Source organism: Nymphaea colorata, chromosome 1 (genome assembly GCF_008831285.2).
Source record: "Nymphaea colorata isolate Beijing-Zhang1983 chromosome 1, ASM883128v2, whole genome shotgun sequence".
Lineage (NCBI taxonomy): Eukaryota > Viridiplantae > Streptophyta > Magnoliopsida > Nymphaeales > Nymphaeaceae > Nymphaea > Nymphaea colorata.
In genome coordinates this window covers 19,503,078-19,522,350 of record NC_045138.2, presented here as the reverse complement: position 1 = coordinate 19,522,350, position 19,273 = coordinate 19,503,078, and the positions used below count along the sequence as shown (strand labels likewise).

Here is a 19,273-nt window from a genome sequence, read left to right as displayed (position 1 = left end):
TAGGTTGATACAAAATTTTATTAAGTTAATATTATTAAGTTGATCACTGTTTGGGTTTTAATAGTGTTTTTATAATAAACAAAAATAAATGTCTCTCATAGCATCAACATTTCCATAATATAAAAACCAATATTTTTCATAAAAACAACTTGATCCAAAGCATGTTTTACACCAAAATAGTTTTTACAAATATACTAAGATGTTCATATTTTATTTAAAACCATTTTTAAGCACAAAATTAAAAGGTCTGGTTTTTATCCCTGCCTAAGTGTGTGGTTTTACCAACCTCTCTCTCTCTCTCATTATATATATATATATATATATATATATATATATATATATATATATATATATATATATAATGTCAATTTAACCTAGCGAACTCATTACTCTTTTTGTGTTTTGTCCGTCTAATTGTGCTCGATCGGATGGCCCAGATCCGGCCTACGATGATATCGGGTGCTGAGGGGTGAAACCCGTCCCCATCAAACATGGGGTGTATATGATCTGAATATCTAACTAGAATGACCGTCTTTCTTAACAATGGATGTACAAAGGCAGCCAATATTAGAAACTGAAATCAATCATGCTCTAGCAATGAGCACTAGTTGCATTTTTTAGAAAGGCTAGTCATAAACTTGTCCAATATCCAAGCTCATAATGATATATCACATAGTATCGGATAATGGTACTTATACAAAAGACGAATCATGGAAATTTTGTATTTTTTTTTTTTTTGCAAACACATAAAGATAAAAGCATAAAAAACATTTCATGAAAAAATATTAATGAAATATTTTTAATAAAGCCATTTATTACAATCAAATGGGTTCACAACTCATTTTGGTGGCTTTGCAAATTGCATATTGAAACACTTTTTTCCACATATTTCTTTTGGTTTTTCTCATTATATTGTTTGGAAATAGGCATGAATTTTAGAAGTTGACCTGACTGTAAGTCGTCAATTGAATTGTTCTGTGTTTTTTTTTAGTCTAAAAAGTCCAAGACTTTTTGCGAACTTTTAAATTTCAAGATAAGATCATAAATCGACGTTTGCCAAGCATTTGGTTAGATTCAATCAAATCTCTGAATCTTTCTCAACCTTCAATCAACTGCTTGTTCAAATTTGGGTCCGAAATTTTTGCCATGGAAGTGAATCGTTTACTACTCTTTCAAATGTTCAACGACAAATTATCATACATTCTGCAACGTCGACGTTTTGGTTTGCCTTATCATGGCGAACAACCGACGAAAAGTTTTTTAATCAAGTCTGCATTAACTTTTCATTATTTTAATGATGCAGATCACATGCTTCATGCTTTCCCATTCAATTGGCTTTTTTTTTTTGACGGGCGAAAGTTGTGTACTTTTTAAGTTGTTCTCTTGCCCTATAACCAGCTTAGAAGAAATTACAAATTAGTATAATAAAAGAAAACTGAGACTTACAAACCACGGATATGTTCGAGAGCCTCGGATCCTGTTTACTTTTATATTAAAGCTTTAATATATATATTCCCCTAAAAGAATTAAAAATATTTAATGTTCATCCAGTTAAAATTTTCTAACTCCACTAGTGGTCAACCTCTCCCCCCTCAAACCATAAGTACGTGGTCTTCTCAAGATAAAAAAAATTTGGGATTCCTGTAAGTTGAGAAATGCACTGCTTTGTAAGTTGTGGATTTAACCTAAGCTGGATTTAAACGCAGCGTTTGATCTAAGGCTACCAAACGTGAAGATTTTTAGTCTCATAAAATAAGGAACTACTCTTAAACCTTTTCTACTATATTGTATAATCATAAATTATCTATTGGATAAAGGCAAGTCTGCCAAACTTCCATTTGAAAATAATTTAATTTTTGAAAAAATTTAAATGATTAATATTTTAAGTCTTGAAATGGCATATCAAAGAAATTTACTGATTCAATTAATAAATGCTTGGTATTCCAGTCAAATACTATACTGTAATTTTATAATTGCAAATTGTTCCATTTTTTATTCTAATTTGCAGTCTGCATTTAATGGCATTTGGTATTTAGTTCTCGTCACATATTGACTAAGGAAGCAACTTCATTTATCATTTGTTGTTTTGTTTCTTCTTTGCATTTTATTAACATACTTCGAGAATAATATTTTAATACCACATACACTTTAAAAAACATGCCGAACAATTGAATTTTTTTATTTTTATTTATAAAGCAAATTATTTGACAATTGCATTTCATAGTTGGCCTTCCTCGGATAATATGAAATCAATTGCCATATACTGGGAAGGACCACAAGGACCTCATGAATATTAAGGCAGAGAATAAATAAGATACCAGAATATCTAGACAGATGTAAATTCATATAATATGATGAAGAACGTAAGAAAAGAAAAATTAATAGAACTTACCGATTTTGTATCGGATATGACTTGATTAATATAAGCCAAGATATCACCTCTGACACCAATGTGACATAAGAACCTGCCAAGCAGAAGTTTAGAAAGTTAAAAAAATATGGTTCAGATAAAACAAAAAAGCACAAATTCTTTTGTCATTTTTACCAGACCTTTTGTAGGCTATATATATCCACATAAATTCTGGCCAAATATAAAATATAAAAGAATTTTACTAAAAACTGCATTGTCCCTAATATATACGACATTGATGTAATGAAAAATGAAAATAAAAAACGAACATGTGTCGATCGTCAATGCCTTAGTATACCAAAACATTTATAAATTTATATTACAATATTTGTGTGGATTTTGATTTGGAATCATTTTGTTAATTTGATTGCCAAAAAAAAAATAATAGTCCAAAAATTTGTGGAGGTAATCCATAACCGAGATTATATGAATAAAAAATAAAAAAATAATGGGCTGCCCGAAACAGTACTAACGAGTGTTTCTAGCATGGAATGTTGATGCTTGGGTTTTGTCAACATTTTATTTAATTACAAAGATATAAATACAGGTTGCATGTATCATATGTTTGTGAATGGAAAATTTAATTAATTTCACATTTAAGCGTGAAGGACAAAAAGTAAAATGTAAAATGTTAGTCTTAAAAAAAAAATCGAGATGAAAACTGTGCGGATATTATTACAAGGAGTAGATGTTAACCATTTGGTTGGTAGTGGTATTTCTATTTGAATTTCTTTTTCTTTTTTGTCTTGTTTTAAAATGTGAGTGTCACCATGTTTGAGAGAGGCCACAACCCTCCTTATACCCATCACTTTTAGGGTTCAAAGAACTTGCTTCATGATCTATTACGTTACATAGGAAACACGCACTGAAACATGACAATGACCATCAACGAATTTGAACTCAAATCTCTCAATGAGGTGGACGACCTGGCATCCTGTGCACTACAACCCCTTGGAGTGTGTTTGAACTTTTCTTAATAGTTAGTACTCGCTGTTTTTTTTTTTACTTTTTTATTTCAAAAGGGTGTTGGAGTGCATATTTGGTTATAATATCTATTAGATCTAAATTTCATATTAAATTATTACAATGAATCCGATTAAGAGAGTATACCGAGAACTACTCTGATTGTTTTCTCACTTCAAATCCATAACCACAATTAAATGAATTAAACTAAATTTGTAATCCACATGTGGACCAATTTCATAAGCAAAACAGTCTTTTTATTCTCAGCCCACCTTCTAAGTAAAGTTGATTGAATATCCATTCAGGTAAGTAGCAGAGCAAGAAATTTCTAGCTAAGAGACACTCTAATTTGAATTTCAAACTTTAAGGGGCACACAAATATTTAAAAAAACTAAAAGTTAATGAAATTTATATAAATAAATAAAGTAAATTTTTTGCCCACACAAGCTGCAACACAGCTCCTGTTGTGGTTCAAGTCCAATATATCACAACAAGTGCATGATGAATACAACCAAACTTCAATAATGATGAAGATCCAAAGCAGACTTGATTCAGCAAAATAACTTTAGGGTAAAGGGCCATTCAAATTTGAATATCAAAGATAGGAGCTATGAGAGTATCAGTTGTGAGCCAAAGCCTTCTACCCAACTGCTGGTCCCTCTATGGTACAAAGTCTGTTTTTTATGCTTGGGTTTTCAACTTGCGTATCAAGTAGAGTTGATGCTATGAGGATTCAAAATGAGGATTGAATACCTATCATCCCTCATCCTGACCGTTACGCGAACCTTTTTGCTGGAGCTATAAGAGATCAAGTGATAGTTGAACATACCTTTTTGCTGGAGCTATAAGAGATCAAGTGATAGTTGAACATAAGTTCATTTATCTTTTCAAGATAGAGACGTAAGACAACCCTCTTGCCCCCAGGATCGTAGCACACTTTCAACAAGAGAAGAAGGTTGGCGCCTACAGAGCTTGAACAAACGACTAGCTACTTACCATCCGCTGGCACCTCCACGAGCGCCAAGCCCCTCGGACGTATGTAATTGAGCTCAAGTTAGCCTCGTTACAGCAGAACTGCATTAGATTTTATAAAAAATGTATGTCTATGTAACATAGAAAAGGGAGACGACACCCTAAAAAAATTAAGCTAGTTTGAAAATATTTGTCAAAAGTAATTACCTCAAAACCGTCTCTGGCCGATCAATTACTGCATTTCTTTGACAATTTTGACAGCCAGATCATTAACATGTATTTGAATATTGGACTTATTATTAACAATCTATGTCAAGATAGGAAATAGAACTTATTTGGGAGGTTTACATAACTTTTGATTGTGTCCAAATAGAAGTTTTAGTTTGAGAAATTCTCATCATTAAGTGCATGGGAGAATTGGTATTCGGGCAAATCAATCCAGATCGAATGAAATTTATTGCCATTAATTTACTTGAGGTGTCTTTAATTCCTTTTATTTTCCCCATTCCTTCTCGTCATTCTTGCTTTCTGAGTACTCTCTGCTGTTTTCCCATATTCCAAGGCAATCTAAATTTTCCTTTGCGCGAAAGATAAATTTTCTTTGCTAATTGGTAAAGGATCTACTGGTATTAGAGAAGCACATCAAATAGTTACCTGCAAACAAATATTATACAGCGGGAAAGCTGTGATGACGATAAAGATTGTTGATTGATTCCATGATTTGATCATTATAAATTAAGTTGTTGGAAATTAAGTCACTCGGACTCTTTTATTTTTATTGTTGTACCAGAGTCGCATCGAGTCGGGTGTGCACTGGATATGGGTGCGGCTACACTCTAGCCCAATTAAAATGTCATATTATTAAATTACTTATATAATATATGTTGTTCTGATATTTTTCTATTCAATACAATTATTCAACTATGTTATATACATTAATAATTAAATTGTAATAATAATATATATTTATATATTCTATTATATAGATAATAAATTAGTAATAATAATCATAATAAAATACCCTCACCTCACTGCCGCACCTAAATTTTTTGGGATGTGCCACCCACATACATAATTTGTTTTGTTTGTTGATTTCTTTCAAAATTTGAACTCTTTATAGTGCTCACTGATACACTATATTTTTGTTATAAAGAAATAAGAAGCAATTATGGATATGGTTTCTAGATCCAACAACGAAACACACAGAGTTCCTAAGACAACAACACAGTGTTTTTGAAATTCGTGCTACAAAAACACATATTCCAAAATCACAAAGTTTTTCTTACCATATGCTCTCTCAAGGACACATAAGCGTGGGTCAATTAATTTGGACTAAATATGATGTTGATGGACTTGATTTGGATCCGATATACCATTTTGTGTACCAAAAACATTCCTTACTTTGACACAAAGTCAAATTCAAATTTAAACATTAGAAATTTTAATTAGAATTACAAACCATACTTGAATATTTACATTAAATCAGATAGCATAGTTCGTCAACATCAGATATTCATATGATTTAATAAGAAGTTGCAGTCCGCTGGGTGGTAAGGTGGTCCATTTCACAAGAGATTTCACAAGAGATCTGTAGTTACAACCCAGCGCATTCCTTCTCTGGACTGTAATAGTTTTCGAAGCAAGCTCTGCGAACCTTAGGAATGATGGGCTCTGGGAAAAGAGAGTGATCTCTCTTCGGAGCTGTGGAATAAACTACTCACGGTAACGAAAAAAAAGATAAACTCTATACACTATCAACATCTCAATACAATTGGGATGTGAATCCTCTTATCCAACCCATCTGCTTCAATCCAGATATGAGAACCGGACCATTCACATCCCTGCCCCAGATCCATTTAGAGAAATACCTAACCTACGATATAAACTGTTGCATAATTTGAACCCTTCATGGTGGTCCGCATGATATCGCTATTAAATAACGGTACTAAAATTAAAGATATCACTTAAGTCAAAATTTAATCACCAAATATACACCGCAACCACCACCCACCATTTAAAGCCAATAGTTTGAATTCAATACGTTGATATTCATTGATGGGAGAGGATCCTAAGATTTTGAACTAGAAACCAGCTCCTTGGATTTATTGTTCTGGACAAAATATCCAAAATCTTTGTCACAATTATCCAGAATTTGGTCCATGTCCCACGTTAATATGTTGGAAAGCTTAAGCAAAATAGACCTTCATAATGGATCCGTATTTTCTTTGCTGGTAAAATATCTAGAACCCGAAGGTGTGGTCGATGGATCCGAACTCTCTTCGGGTTAGATTCGGGTCGAAACCGAATAGAATTGCGATAAAAATTAACTCATATTGATCGGATCTAGAATACGTTCCCGAACCAATAATGTCCGTACATATCATGGACCGAGATAAAGGACACATAAAAGTTTGAACCCGAGAAAGAAAAGGAAAGCTAATTCAAAAACGAGGTAGAAGGAAGCTTAGGCTCAAACAAAGGTGCTAAATGGATCTGGTCTGGAGGAATCCGTTATCTGAATCCAAAATTTTCAAATGCTCAAAGAGAGTAACCGATCGAAGATCTGCATAGGATGTAGTTCTCATGCGGACCAAATCCAACTATTTTTCAAATTTTGTACGAGTCGCTTTCTGGATCTGGATCCAGATCTAGTACTGGGTCCAGGATAGAGTGGACCTGATTTATGTTGAGAACCTGACTGCTTCCTTGCTGTCAGTGAGTAAAATAACCAAACCAATGAACTGCTAAGGTATTTTCTCAGTTGTGTTTAGAAAAAATCCGGATCCTAAGTATGAAATTTGGATCGAAAGGTCCGGTATGAAAATTTGGAGTTCATGCATGGCCCGGATAAATTTCTTACAACTCAGGCGGACCCAGTTCTGTTCGTCTCAGGACGATTTCTTTCGGATCTGATCTTGTCCATAAATGGATTCGGAGATCGCCTATAACGAATCCTATTTCCGTTTCGGATATTGAGGAATATACTACGACCCGACCCGCTCGACACCGAATCTTGCCATCTTAGTCAAACGATGCAGTTACCGGATCGACCGGTGGAAAAAAAGGAGACGACCGGTAGCAGCCAGTAGGTATACGTTTTGCATTCAAATTATGAAGGAGGGCGGACGAGCGTTCATGTTTTGGGACGGCCGCATATCTGCTCCGCTTCGAACTTACGCCGTCCGATGAATCGAGGAAATCGTTCTTGAGGAGGAAGAAGAAAAGCAGCAAGAGAAGAATTTATGGTTTGGGATTTGTAATCCGAGCATCAAATGGTAACAATTACCCTCTCTGTTCTCCGATCTCTAAAAGCGAATAGGGTTTTCCTTCATCTTCTTCCATCTAGATTTCCCTTCTTCTTCTAATCTTTTTTTTTTATTCGTTCGAGGTTTGCTGAGGGACTCAGGGTTTTCGGTCGCTTCACTGGCTCTGAATTCGTTGTCTTTTGCCTTTTTTTCTTGCCTTTTTTGGTGGCCGATTTGAATAGGGTTTCCTCCCGTGCGCGGGGAATTCTTCGCTGTTATGGTGCGCCTCTGATTTTGTGCTTAGACGAACCGACATTGTGTTGAGATGTAATATATGCCCGCATTTTCTACTGATATGGTGATTTCAGAGCCGAGGAGGTGAGTTGCCATCGACTTCCCCAACTGTTGTCGTAATTCTGCTCATTATAGCGTTTTGGTTTCAAAGGGTTTATGTGGCCTTTTCACTTTATGCCTGCAATTTTTCTTTTTCGATTCTTGTCTTTAGATTTGTATGTGTGCACCTACTTATCCAGAAAGAAGCTGGATATATTGGGGTATCGCGCTATGATCCGTTGGATGAATTTGGATATCGCAGTAAAACCATGCTGCCATGTCCCAATCGCCTGATATTTTCCAGGTAAGTGGATGTATCCAAACCGACGTCCCAAAATCCCGTATCTGGATCTTTCTCAGATGTAAAAAATCTGGTGATTGTTTATAGTTTATACATTTGTGCTGTTCGGTGAATCGCTTATATATATCAACAATAGTACCAACCAACATGGAAAGTCAAACAACAATGTTAAAAGAGTAAGAAAGAAAAAGCATCTATAGGGAACACAAAGTTGGCCTTATTATATTGTTGTCAGGTTAAGATCGCGGCATTTTCAAGATCAGTGTCATCTTGAGGATTATCTTTGTGCCGGAACCGTTGTTATATAATTCCTATATTTTCTAGATATCAGCTGTATCAAATTAGATAGATCCAGACATTATGTTAGGGTGCATTGCTTGCTAATCTCAGAAAAGGTACCAAACTCAGCTACATGTGCATATTGTCCGCTTATTCCTATTTGATCCAAATATATGCATGCTGATTATCATTTTTCTTCTGAGGGCAAGCTTCAAGTTTGTATTTGACTTGTCTATTTGATTCTCCTTTCATTAGTCCGATGCCCTTTCCCGGTTTTTGTGTCTCTAGTTCTTTTCCACGGTTATTTGATTTTAAAATGAAGACAAGTAAAGCTTGATATGGAGGCACGTGAATTTGAAGTTGTAAGCTTCCCTAACGAGTAATTCATGCAGCTGCGAGACAAAATATGGGTGCTAAAAAGATGAAAGGGCCCGTTGATGGTCAGGTCAGCAGCACCCCAGTTGGTGCTGTTGCTGTTACAGATGGGAGTGTGGGTACCACCCAGAATCTTCGAACTTCTCTTGGGTAATCTCTCTCTCTCTCTCTCTCTCCCCTCCTCCCCTCACCCCCCACACCAGACTGACTTTCGCTGTTCTTGTTCTTGCTCAGTTTAGTCATCAAATGTTTTCCACTCCATTCTCTTGCTTGTGGGTTTGTTGAGTTTGAAGGCTTTGTTTTTACATTAAGGGAAGGCCTGGATCGTATACATGGTCATGAGAATTGCTTGGGTGGAGGCCCACTCCCTTGATTAGTCATATACATGAAAATGTATGTATGCCAAACAAACAAAAACTATAGTACCGACATGCTCATGGCAATGATGAACTATGAAATGTATTTTCCATTTCGAACTTGAACTGGAAGGGGACTTGTCTTTTTGTTACACACATATACGTAAACATGAATATTTTTGTATATAGATCCATACTGCCACACATGCAGAAATTTTCTTTGATGCTCACCACAAAATGCTTGTGCTGGGCCAAGTCAGGTCGGATGCCACTATGGCCACTTCACTCGCTGCTGATTAAAGGAAAAGAGAAAAGGAGCAAGCAATTGGGTGTTCCCCAGCCTTTAGTTGCTGTTGATTATCTATCTGGCTAGAAGTGAGATCGGCCCCTTGGGTGTGACTCTTCAGCCTACTGCAACCTCTCTAGGGACTACCAATGGGTCCTTTGAAAAGTATTTGTTTTAGCTGAACAGCTGAAGGTTTGAAATAGTTTTCATTCTACTGCTGATTGATGGTAAAACGATAGAGTTATTTGTTTTGTATGTGAGAGAATGAGCAGCTAGCTTGATCATCATGATATTTTAGCATTATATTTTCTATGATAGTGTGCCAATTAATTTTGCCGTTGATTCTTGAGCTGGTTGGACTGTGCATTTTAGTCGAAAGCAATGCCTGATTGATTGAAGATAAATCTGTCTCATTGGAGTTAACTAGGTCCTAATAAATGAAGACCATGATATTTTTCAGATCTGTGCATGACAAGTGATACCTCTTTGCTAATACATTTTGACATTTTTACAGGAGGACTAGTGGTCCTACTAGGAGATCCACAAAGGGTGGTTGGACTCCTGAAGAGGTAAGGTCTAGCTCTGTGAATGTATTCATCCTCAACTTCCCTTGACCAAATGAAATAGTTTGCTCCAACTGAATAGGCTGTTGTAACTTTGTTTGATGCTTTAGATGCATTTTTGCTATAATCTGGTAAAGTTGGTTATGTTCACTGGACTGAAATGCCTTTTTTGGGAAGTGAGTTTGGAGCTTTTGAAGAAGAGACAGATATATTGGGTTTGTCTACCACTCAACTTTAGTTGGGACCCTAAGAACTTACTTGAAAATGTTTCATGTAAGATAATACATTCCTGATAAGGACCAGACTAGACACAATTGAAAAGTTCTTGTTATTCTTTAGCTGCTTGGTAGTTGTTTATGGTATAAGCATGTTTTGTATGTGAAGCTCAATATATCAGATTAGTGTTCTACAACAATCTCAGGTAATTTTATTTGGTCAGCGTTCCCTTCATTGACAATACTAAGAGGAAAATTTATGACACACAGTGCCCCTTCCTGGTGATGTTTTCTTAAATGTAGCCAAAAAAATGAAAAGGACCTTAAAGAAAAAGTGTCTGACCAAATGGATTTGTGGGTGATGACCAATCAGCGGCAGCTGCTGAAGATAGGCATATTGCATGCACAAACACACCATCGGTTCTAGATAGGCATACCACACACACAAACACACCATCGGTTCTAGATAGCATACCCCACACACACACACAGTGCCCCTTCCTGGTGATGTTTTCTTAAATGTAGCCAAAAAAATGAAAAGGACCTTAAAGAAAAAGTGTCTGACCAAATGGATTTGTGGGTGATGACCAATCAGCGGCAGCTGCTGAAGATAGGCATATTGCATGCACAAACACACCATCGGTTCTAGATAGGCATGCCACACGCACAAACACACCATCGGTTCTAGATAGGCATACCACACACACAAACACACCATCAGTTCTAGATAGCATACCCCACAACACATGCAAAACCACATCGGCCCTTAGAAACTTATTTCTGCGCAGTTTTCATATATGTATCTGAACTTTTTGTTACTGAAGTACTGAGACTGATTGGAGCTATTGGTGGCTTGCACGTGCATCGACTAGAAACTGTATAGGGAAATTACATGAATATGCTGTCATGCACACTCGTATAAAGAAAGAGCTCTGAAACATATTCTTTTTTATGATGGAAGTAATAATCACAATATTTTTCTTGCAGGATGAAATATTGAGGAAAGCTGTTCAGTGCTTTAAAGGGAAAAACTGGAAAAGAATAGGTGTGACTACAATTATGATTGAATTGAGTTGAAGATCGTATTAAATCATTCAGAGAACCTACTTGTTGGAATTAATTGATTATGGTTCTTTTATTGCTTTTAAACAGCTGAGTTCTTTAAGGACCGGACAGATGTCCAATGCTTGCATAGGTGGCAGAAAGTTTTGAATCCTGAACTTGTGAAAGGGCCATGGTCAAAAGAGGTTCATTGACTACTATATTCCTATTTTTAGCCTTTGGTTTATTACTTTTAATTTATTCCTCCTTCTGCTAATCCATTTTTTGTCATTTATTAAATAGGAGGATGACATGATAGTCGAGCTTGTTAATAAGTATGGGGCAAAAAAGTGGTCAACTATAGCACAAGCATTACCTGGGCGCATTGGTAAACAATGTCGTGAGAGGTAAATTGGAAGTTCGTTAATGATTTTACTGCTTGTTTGATGTATGCTTTTAGCTCTTATAATGTATTTTACTGATGCCTTTTCTACCTAGCATGTATAGCCATATGCCTTAACCTTTACATTTTCATAATCTATTTCTTTCCATACCGGTCTTGATTGAGTCAATCTTTGTGTAACACCTAAAAAATTTAGTCCCGTATCTAAGATTGTGAAGAATCTTGAGGGACTTATAAAGGGGTTTGCTAAGTGATTGGTTGTATAGTTCTTAACATTTTTGGGTTTGAGCGTAAGCTGCTAGAGGAGGAGGTTGGGGGTTGGTGGTGTGGGGGAAGGGTGATCAAGGGCCCTAACCCAGTGTGGGAGTGGGTCAGGTTGTTACACTTTGTGCTTCACTTTTTGCTTATGAGAATGAGAACCCTTCTTTTTTATCCTTTCTTTAATTTCTTTAGATCACAATTTTTTGAAGCATGTATTGATGCATATTGCTGATCTTACAGATGGCATAATCACCTGAATCCAGCTATAAACAGGGACCCATGGACAGAGGAAGAAGAGCTTGCACTTATTCGAGCCCATCAAATTTACGGGAACAAGTGGGCGGAGCTAGCTAAATTTTTACCTGGGAGGTCATTCATGAGCCTTTAAGCTGACCATTTTAATCTTACAAAATTTCCTGACATACCATTTTGACCGCTGAATTCTTAGTGCTTTTGTTATTTCAGGACGGACAATGCAATAAAGAATCACTGGAATAGCTCTTTGAAAAAGAAACTTGATTCTTATTTGGCTTCAGGTCTTCTTAATCAGTTCCAGGGTCTTCCTGTTGTGGAACCATCAGACAAGTGCATTTCATCAACTTCTGTTATCAACCAGCAGAACTCAGGGTTTGAGAGTGCCAATGATGACATTGCTGTCAATGAGATGTCAGAGTGCAGTCAGGCTTCTACATCTGCTGAAGGCCATCATTCCGATATCCACGGGCTAAAGAATGCAGCTGCAGTCCAAGTTGCAAAGGAGTCATTAAACAGTATTAACGCAGGAAAGGCCAGAAGCCTAAAGGTTGTTCAGGATAAAGTTCCATATAAATCTGCTGAAGTGCCTCAAACATTTTCACAGGGAACAACTGCGTGTATTTCATCTGATAGGTCTTCTGGTGAACTGGCTGTGACTGCTACTATCACGGACAGAAATATAGTGCAACCCTCTGGTGATTTTGCCAGTAGGAATTACAACATGAACCTTGAAGAGTTTCCTGCAACTTCGTTTTTGGATGTTATTCAAGCCTCACCTGATCCTTTTAAGGTCCCACACACTTGGGTACCATGTGGAAATGATGCCTATGCAAATGACTTGGCATGTTCTAATGGTTTTAATACTGGTACATCATTTTGTGGAATGCTTGTTGGCTCTGAGAGACAGGAGAATAAAGTTTCTAATTTAGCAGATGATCATTTTAAAGGTGACTTCTCAGAGGTTGAGGATTTCTTTTCAAACTCTCATGTCGAAGAAAATGAAAATGCAAATTTACTTGGTTTCATGGCTTCATTTGTAGACCAATCTGTCTTCAGGACTTCTGATGCAGAGAATATTTTGACTTCATGTTTACAAAACTACCAGTCATCTAGCTGTGATGAAATTGTAAGTTCTTGCCGTCAAAATTTAGCAATGTCAGCTGGTTTTCCATCAATTGTTTATGATTCAGGTGGCACTAATGTCACATGCAATAATTATTTAAATGCTGACATTGGAGAGACATCCAACAAGTTTCAAGATGCTCTTGCATTGGTATATGATGGTCCTGCATCTGATAGTGTCCCCAGGAATCAAACTCATGCTAGTAATCACTCCAATAGTTGTCCATCCATGGAGAATGATGAAAACTTATCTATTCCAGAGCCAACCCAGGTGGAGCAGCCAGGTTCCAGTTCAGATTTTAATGCAACCTCTACTCCACAAGTTAAAATTGAAGATACAGGTTCTCTGTTTTATGAGCCACCTCGCTTGGAAATTCCATTTGTGAACTGTGATTTGATCCCATCTGGATGTGACATGCAACAAGCTTACAGCCCACTTGGGATACGACAGATGATGATTTCTGTTAACTGTTCACCATATAAATTATGGGATTCACCATCTCGTGACAAGAGTCCCGACATCTTTCTGAAGCATGCTGCTAAGAGCTTTATATGCCCACCTTCCATCTTGAAAAAAAGGCAACGAGAATCATCAACACCATTGACAGAGCATAAGAATGAACCACTAGGATCAGAAGCAATTAATGATTCATCTTGTGCCTCGCCATTGCATAGATATGAAAAATGCTGCATAGATTCACTTTCAGATGAAAAGGAGAACATTATGTCTTCTCTTTCTTCAATTGAAGGATCGTTCTTGTCACCTCCTTATCAACGTAAAAAGAAAGCTGTAATCACAGAACTTAAAGAGTCTAACATCATCAAAGTCCCTTCTGAGAGAGAAGAGAATGTGGGTTCTCTTAGAGGCAGGTCACCTGATGAACTTCTGTGTGGATTGCAGCATGAACTACAGTCTGAGTCCAGTGCTGCACTTCATGAGGCAGATGCCAGCGAGAAAAATGATTCAGTAAGTCATTTTCCTTTTTTTCCTTCAGGCAGCTCCATACCATAGCAATATGCTTGGAAGTAGTTGTAGTGCATCAACCTTATAACTTATTTTTTGTTTGTTTTTAAAAACTCGCCCGGTCAACTCATTGATTTAGCCCTTTATTGGGTAAACCCAGTAGGAGGACTTGTTTTTCGTTGAAATTCAGCATTACACGGCCTGACTCAGCTTGACTCGGCCAAAACTCGTTTGACTCAATGTAGTCCAGTGATGAATTTTGTGTTTTGTAATTAACAAGGTGATTTGTTTATTAATTACTTAATTTTTTTTGACATGAATCTTCTAACTTATTGAATTATAAGAATTTAGAATTGTTTCTCATTTATTAAGTTTGCATATTACAAATGAAAAGTTAAAGCTAATTAGGCTTATCTTCTTGTACGGTGTATTTATTTCAATTTTTAAAACCTTGGACTTGTTACTTTGGGATTTTTATTTTTACATAATATTAACATACATGTCGAATTTGTTAATAATTGTTGTAAATATCAAATATATTAATCTTAGTGTTTGATTTGTATTGACTTGTTTTTCATTGGTATATTAATTCTTGCCACATAATTTTTTTTGTAATATGTGATTATAGATTAGGAGCAGTAGCTTAATTGTCCAATTTCTTGTTATCAAAAGAGTAATATAACTTAGTTATTTCTTGATGGTATGAATTATACATGTATTCAAGTCATTTTACAACTTTTTTATGCATATAAATGGCAAGTTATATATTGTTTAGTAGTTAACAAAACCCAGCCCAAACCACCGAGTTGACCCACCAAGTCATGAGTCAAGAATGAACTAATCGAGTCCCATGTCACTGAGTCTTAAAACAATGTTTGTGACTTTGTATTTCAAAGTTCAAATATCATAGTCACAATAAACGTGTTTTTTTTCAAAAAAAAAAAAAAAAACACAAAAAATAAATTAGCCGTTTAAAACTAAAAAAAATTCCGTTGTTTTGAAAAAAATTTAAAATGAAAAGAACACACAAAAAACACATGTTTTTCCTTTTTTTGTGTTTTTTGTTTTATTCATTTTTTTACGTTTTTTTAATGCATTTTATTTTTCATTTTCTAATTTTTATTTGTTTTAAATTTACTTATTTTTTGATGTTTGTGTTATTAGTTTCCCACTTATTTTATTTTTTCCTCATTTTTAGTTTTTTCAATTATTTTAAAATATACCTTATTTTTCTGTTTTTTTAAAGCGTGCTGTATTATTACCTGCTGTTTAAAACCCGAGAAAGTTTTTTGTGACTATGCTTCAAATCATGATGTATTTGGTTATAACTTGGAAGTTTATTGAAATCTCTTCATGATATCATATTCTGACCGTGTTTTGTCTTAGGTGGCATTATTGTCTGTTGTCTGTTTATTATTGAATGGCTTGTTGGGCATTCTTACTAAATCCCATAAAATTTTTGAAAATATAAGAACCGTCTGATTTATTTTATTTACCAATAGTTGAAGAAAAGTTGCCAACTTCTTTTTTCTTGGACACACTATTTTTTCTTTTTTGAAGTGTTCCTTTTGATTGTTGATGGGGCTATTTGCTTTAAATGCAGCCTTCTGGAGTTCTTCTAGAACATAACCTGAATGACTTGCAGTTGTTATCTCCCACTGGGGGTGGATATCTTCTTACGAAGTCTTTCTATTCTGCTTCTAAAACACCAAAAGCACAGTTTTGTGGGAGGAGAGAAAAGCTGGCAGATGGTTCTGATGGACAATTTGAGTGTCCACATGGAACTTCAGGATCTAAGTACCTTCTGTCACCAAGCACTGGTGAAAGGAAGGTGGGCCAGCTTTCAGTACAACGTTCAGCTTCACGGTACTGCATTACCTCATCGAACTCAAAACAAACTGAGAAGAGCAGCACATATAACAATGCTGACATTGCAAGCTTGAGCATGTGAGTGATTTTGCTACTCGTTCAGCACTTCCTGCTTCTTTTGATGACCATCTCTTCTGTGATGGTTACGTTACTTGTTCTGAACATTGGTTGGATATTATTGTTGACGTTTGTCGAATATCTATGGGCACAGGAAAGTAAATATATCCATATTTGATAAAGGATCTGATACACAGGGTTGACTGTCTGATACATACACATATACATGCGCATTTGCTGAAACTTATTTATGTCATAAAAAAAAGCTGACTATGTCACTGAAAGTCTCATGTTATTGATGTAATGGAACTCATTTGAATTGTACACTTCCTGCTTCTTTTGATGACCATCTCTTCTGTGATGGTTACGTTACTTGTTTTGAACATTGGTTGGATATTAATGTTGACCTTTGCCGAACATCTATGGGCACAGGAAAGTAAATATATCCATATTTGATGAAGGATCTGATACACAGGGTTGACTGTCTGATACATACACATATACATGCACATTTGCTGACACTTCTTTGTGTCATAAAAAAGAGCTGACTATGCCACTGAAAGTCTCATGTTATTGATGTAATGGAACTCATTTGAATTGTATTCTGGGGTGCCACTTGTCCTAGAATTTGCATCGAAGTATAGCATGAGGTTATGGCGTTGCTCTGTAACCTTGGTGGTGTTCATTTTAACCTTTACCTCTGGGGATGTTGAAAAGCAATATCATACCTTGAGAAATGTTGCCTGAGATACCATGAGACTATTTCCAGTGCAGTCTTTGTGCTTGCTTTTTGGTTCTCCGTTAAGATATTCGTATGGCAGTAAGCTGTCTCCTATGCAGTCTTTGTGCTTGTACTGATGCCATGTCAGATGCAACTGCAATTTTGATTGGCTTTGGTGACAGCTTTCATCAGTTGGGCATTTCAATTAGTCTGTACTGCCTGTTGGTTTGTACACGTGAATTGTGCTCAGTCTTGGTTATCATGATCACTTCGGTGTTCTCCAGTGTAATGGGTTTTTCAAATTCTCTTTTGCTTCTTGGTTGAATGTGCTGTTGGCTTCACATGTTTGTTTATTGTTTAGTAAAGCTGAGTAGGTCATCTACATGCATATTTTTATTAAGATTGTGCTTTTCTTTTGGCAGTTTTGATAGCACTCCTGGTTGTAAGAAAGGGCTTGATTCTCCTTCGGCTTGGAAGTCTCCTTGGTTTATAAGTTCAACATTCTTAGGCCAAAGGCTTGAAACAGACATAACGCTGGAGGTACTTTAGCTATATATGCATTCTGGCACAAATGTTTCATGCTTTAAATTCTGAAAGTGCTTATTATTATGGGATGAATTGACTATTCAATAGTCTGGGCATTGCTTATGCTAATCCTATTAATAATCTGCCATGACAAAATTCATCTTTTCATTGGGAGCTTTTTCAATCACCTTGTAGTATCAAGAAATATATTTAGATGAAGGAATCTTTCAAGCTCTCTCTCTCTCTCTCTCACAAATAAGCATTTTCGTTTACCTTTGTTTTCTCCTACTCCCTTAATTTGCAGGCTAGAAGTATTCATCCTCTTTGTACATTTTTCATCAATAACAAATTTTCTCAGGGCTCAGAAAATGCAAAAGCAAATGCATGGATTTCTAATAGTAGGTCAGTGATTGGCCTTTTAACTTAATGGTTGATCCTTTTTTGTGCACCCAATACAGGAGATGGAGTACTTCTTGAGTCCAGGAGACAGAACATATGATGCACTTGGACTAATGCAACAGATGAGTGAGCAGACTGCAGCTGCATTAGAGGAAGCTGAGGAGGTTCTGGCGGGTGAACAACCAGAAACAGCTTCTCTAGTGAACCTGAAACGTTCCGATGGTCATAATTGTTCCAAGGAGAACATTCCATTTTCTGACAATGAACTGGAAAACCTTATTCCTTTGCCATCTAGTGCCACGGTATGATTGGTTAAATATACTAAAACTGCCATCCTTGTAGAAGATTCACAATTATATTCCTTCCATGCATAGCATGAGTTTCTTTTAGGTAGTGTTACACAATTGTTGTAGTTAGCGTTTCTGCCTATATGCATTATCTTGTGTCAATTTGATTGAACTCCTTCTAGTTAGCTATGAGTCGCTGGAGTTGATGATTTTCTTCTTCAAACCTCCATAATGTGTTAATCATGTTTGCTTACTCGTTTCCGATTTCCCTATTGGTCTTAGTACCTGTTGCATCTTGACCTAGGGTTTTGTTGAGTTGAATTCCTTTAGATAGCTAAAGATGTTTACTTTATGACCAACGAACTTTGATTTTTTGTGTTGCTTGTCATACAGCCTTTCCTATCAGAACGGCGAGTTCTGGACTTCAGTGGCTGCGGATCACCTGGTCATGGTGCAAATGTTGTTAGAGAGGCTGGAGCACAACATGGCAGTTCTCTCTTGAAGTTCTCTAGTCCAACCTCCTACCTGATGAAAGGATGCAGATAGCATCACATTATCTTCTTAGTTGTTCCCATTTTATGTCCTCTCCGCAATCGGCGTGCCCAGATCCTTCCCTCTCTGCAATCACAATTATCTGGATATACCCCTTTAAGTATATAGGACTGTGTAGGATCATCCTATAAAATGTTGCAGCCTATACGGCTCCATCTAGTAAAACTAAGGATGCCCATGTGCACAAGTTAATGTATAATAAGACCTTGATGTATTATTAATTCCTTATAGAGCCATCTATATTATTTTTTCCCATGATTCTAAACAAAATTAGCCAAGTTTCATGATATTCCACCAGTTTGTAGACTGATGCAATCATGCGATTAGGTCGAGACTGTGAACTGAGTTTGACAGGAGCATCTAACATAATACAGTTGACTCATATCTAGAGAATTCATTGTTCTTGTTCTATTGGACTAGGCTTTGCCAATTTGGGAATTTTGGTTGTGGAGATATTTTGATGTCAATTACCCGTAGAAGCACTAACGCTACCCATGTTTTTTAACACCTATCATGTTT

At 36.2% G+C, this 19,273-nt stretch overlaps 1 protein-coding gene across 4 annotated transcripts; it reads left to right on the top strand.

The window, feature by feature from the left end:
• The first annotated feature begins 7,480 nt into the window (after positions 1-7,480).
• On the top strand, positions 7,481-19,007 carry LOC116245924 (transcription factor MYB3R-4). Of its 4 annotated transcripts, none has more exons than XM_050075603.1 (14): positions 7,481-7,620; positions 7,833-7,968; positions 8,124-8,227; positions 8,896-9,028; positions 10,035-10,089; positions 11,286-11,343; positions 11,451-11,545; positions 11,643-11,746; positions 12,244-12,372; positions 12,469-14,347; positions 15,948-16,291; positions 17,414-17,531; positions 17,975-18,217; positions 18,596-19,007. In XM_050075603.1, the coding sequence occupies exons 4-14, from the start codon at positions 8,910-8,912 to the stop codon at positions 18,746-18,748; spliced, it is 3,297 nt and encodes a 1,098-aa protein (XP_049931560.1). In that variant the 5' UTR covers positions 7,481-7,620; positions 7,833-7,968; positions 8,124-8,227; positions 8,896-8,909; the 3' UTR covers positions 18,749-19,007. The 4 variants fall into 4 exon arrangements, with proteins under 4 accessions (XP_049931560.1, XP_031473401.1, XP_031473399.1 ...); XM_031617541.2 differs by having other exon boundaries at positions 8,096-8,227; XM_031617539.2 differs by lacking the exon at positions 8,124-8,227.
• The last annotated feature ends 266 nt before the right edge of the window (positions 19,008-19,273 follow it).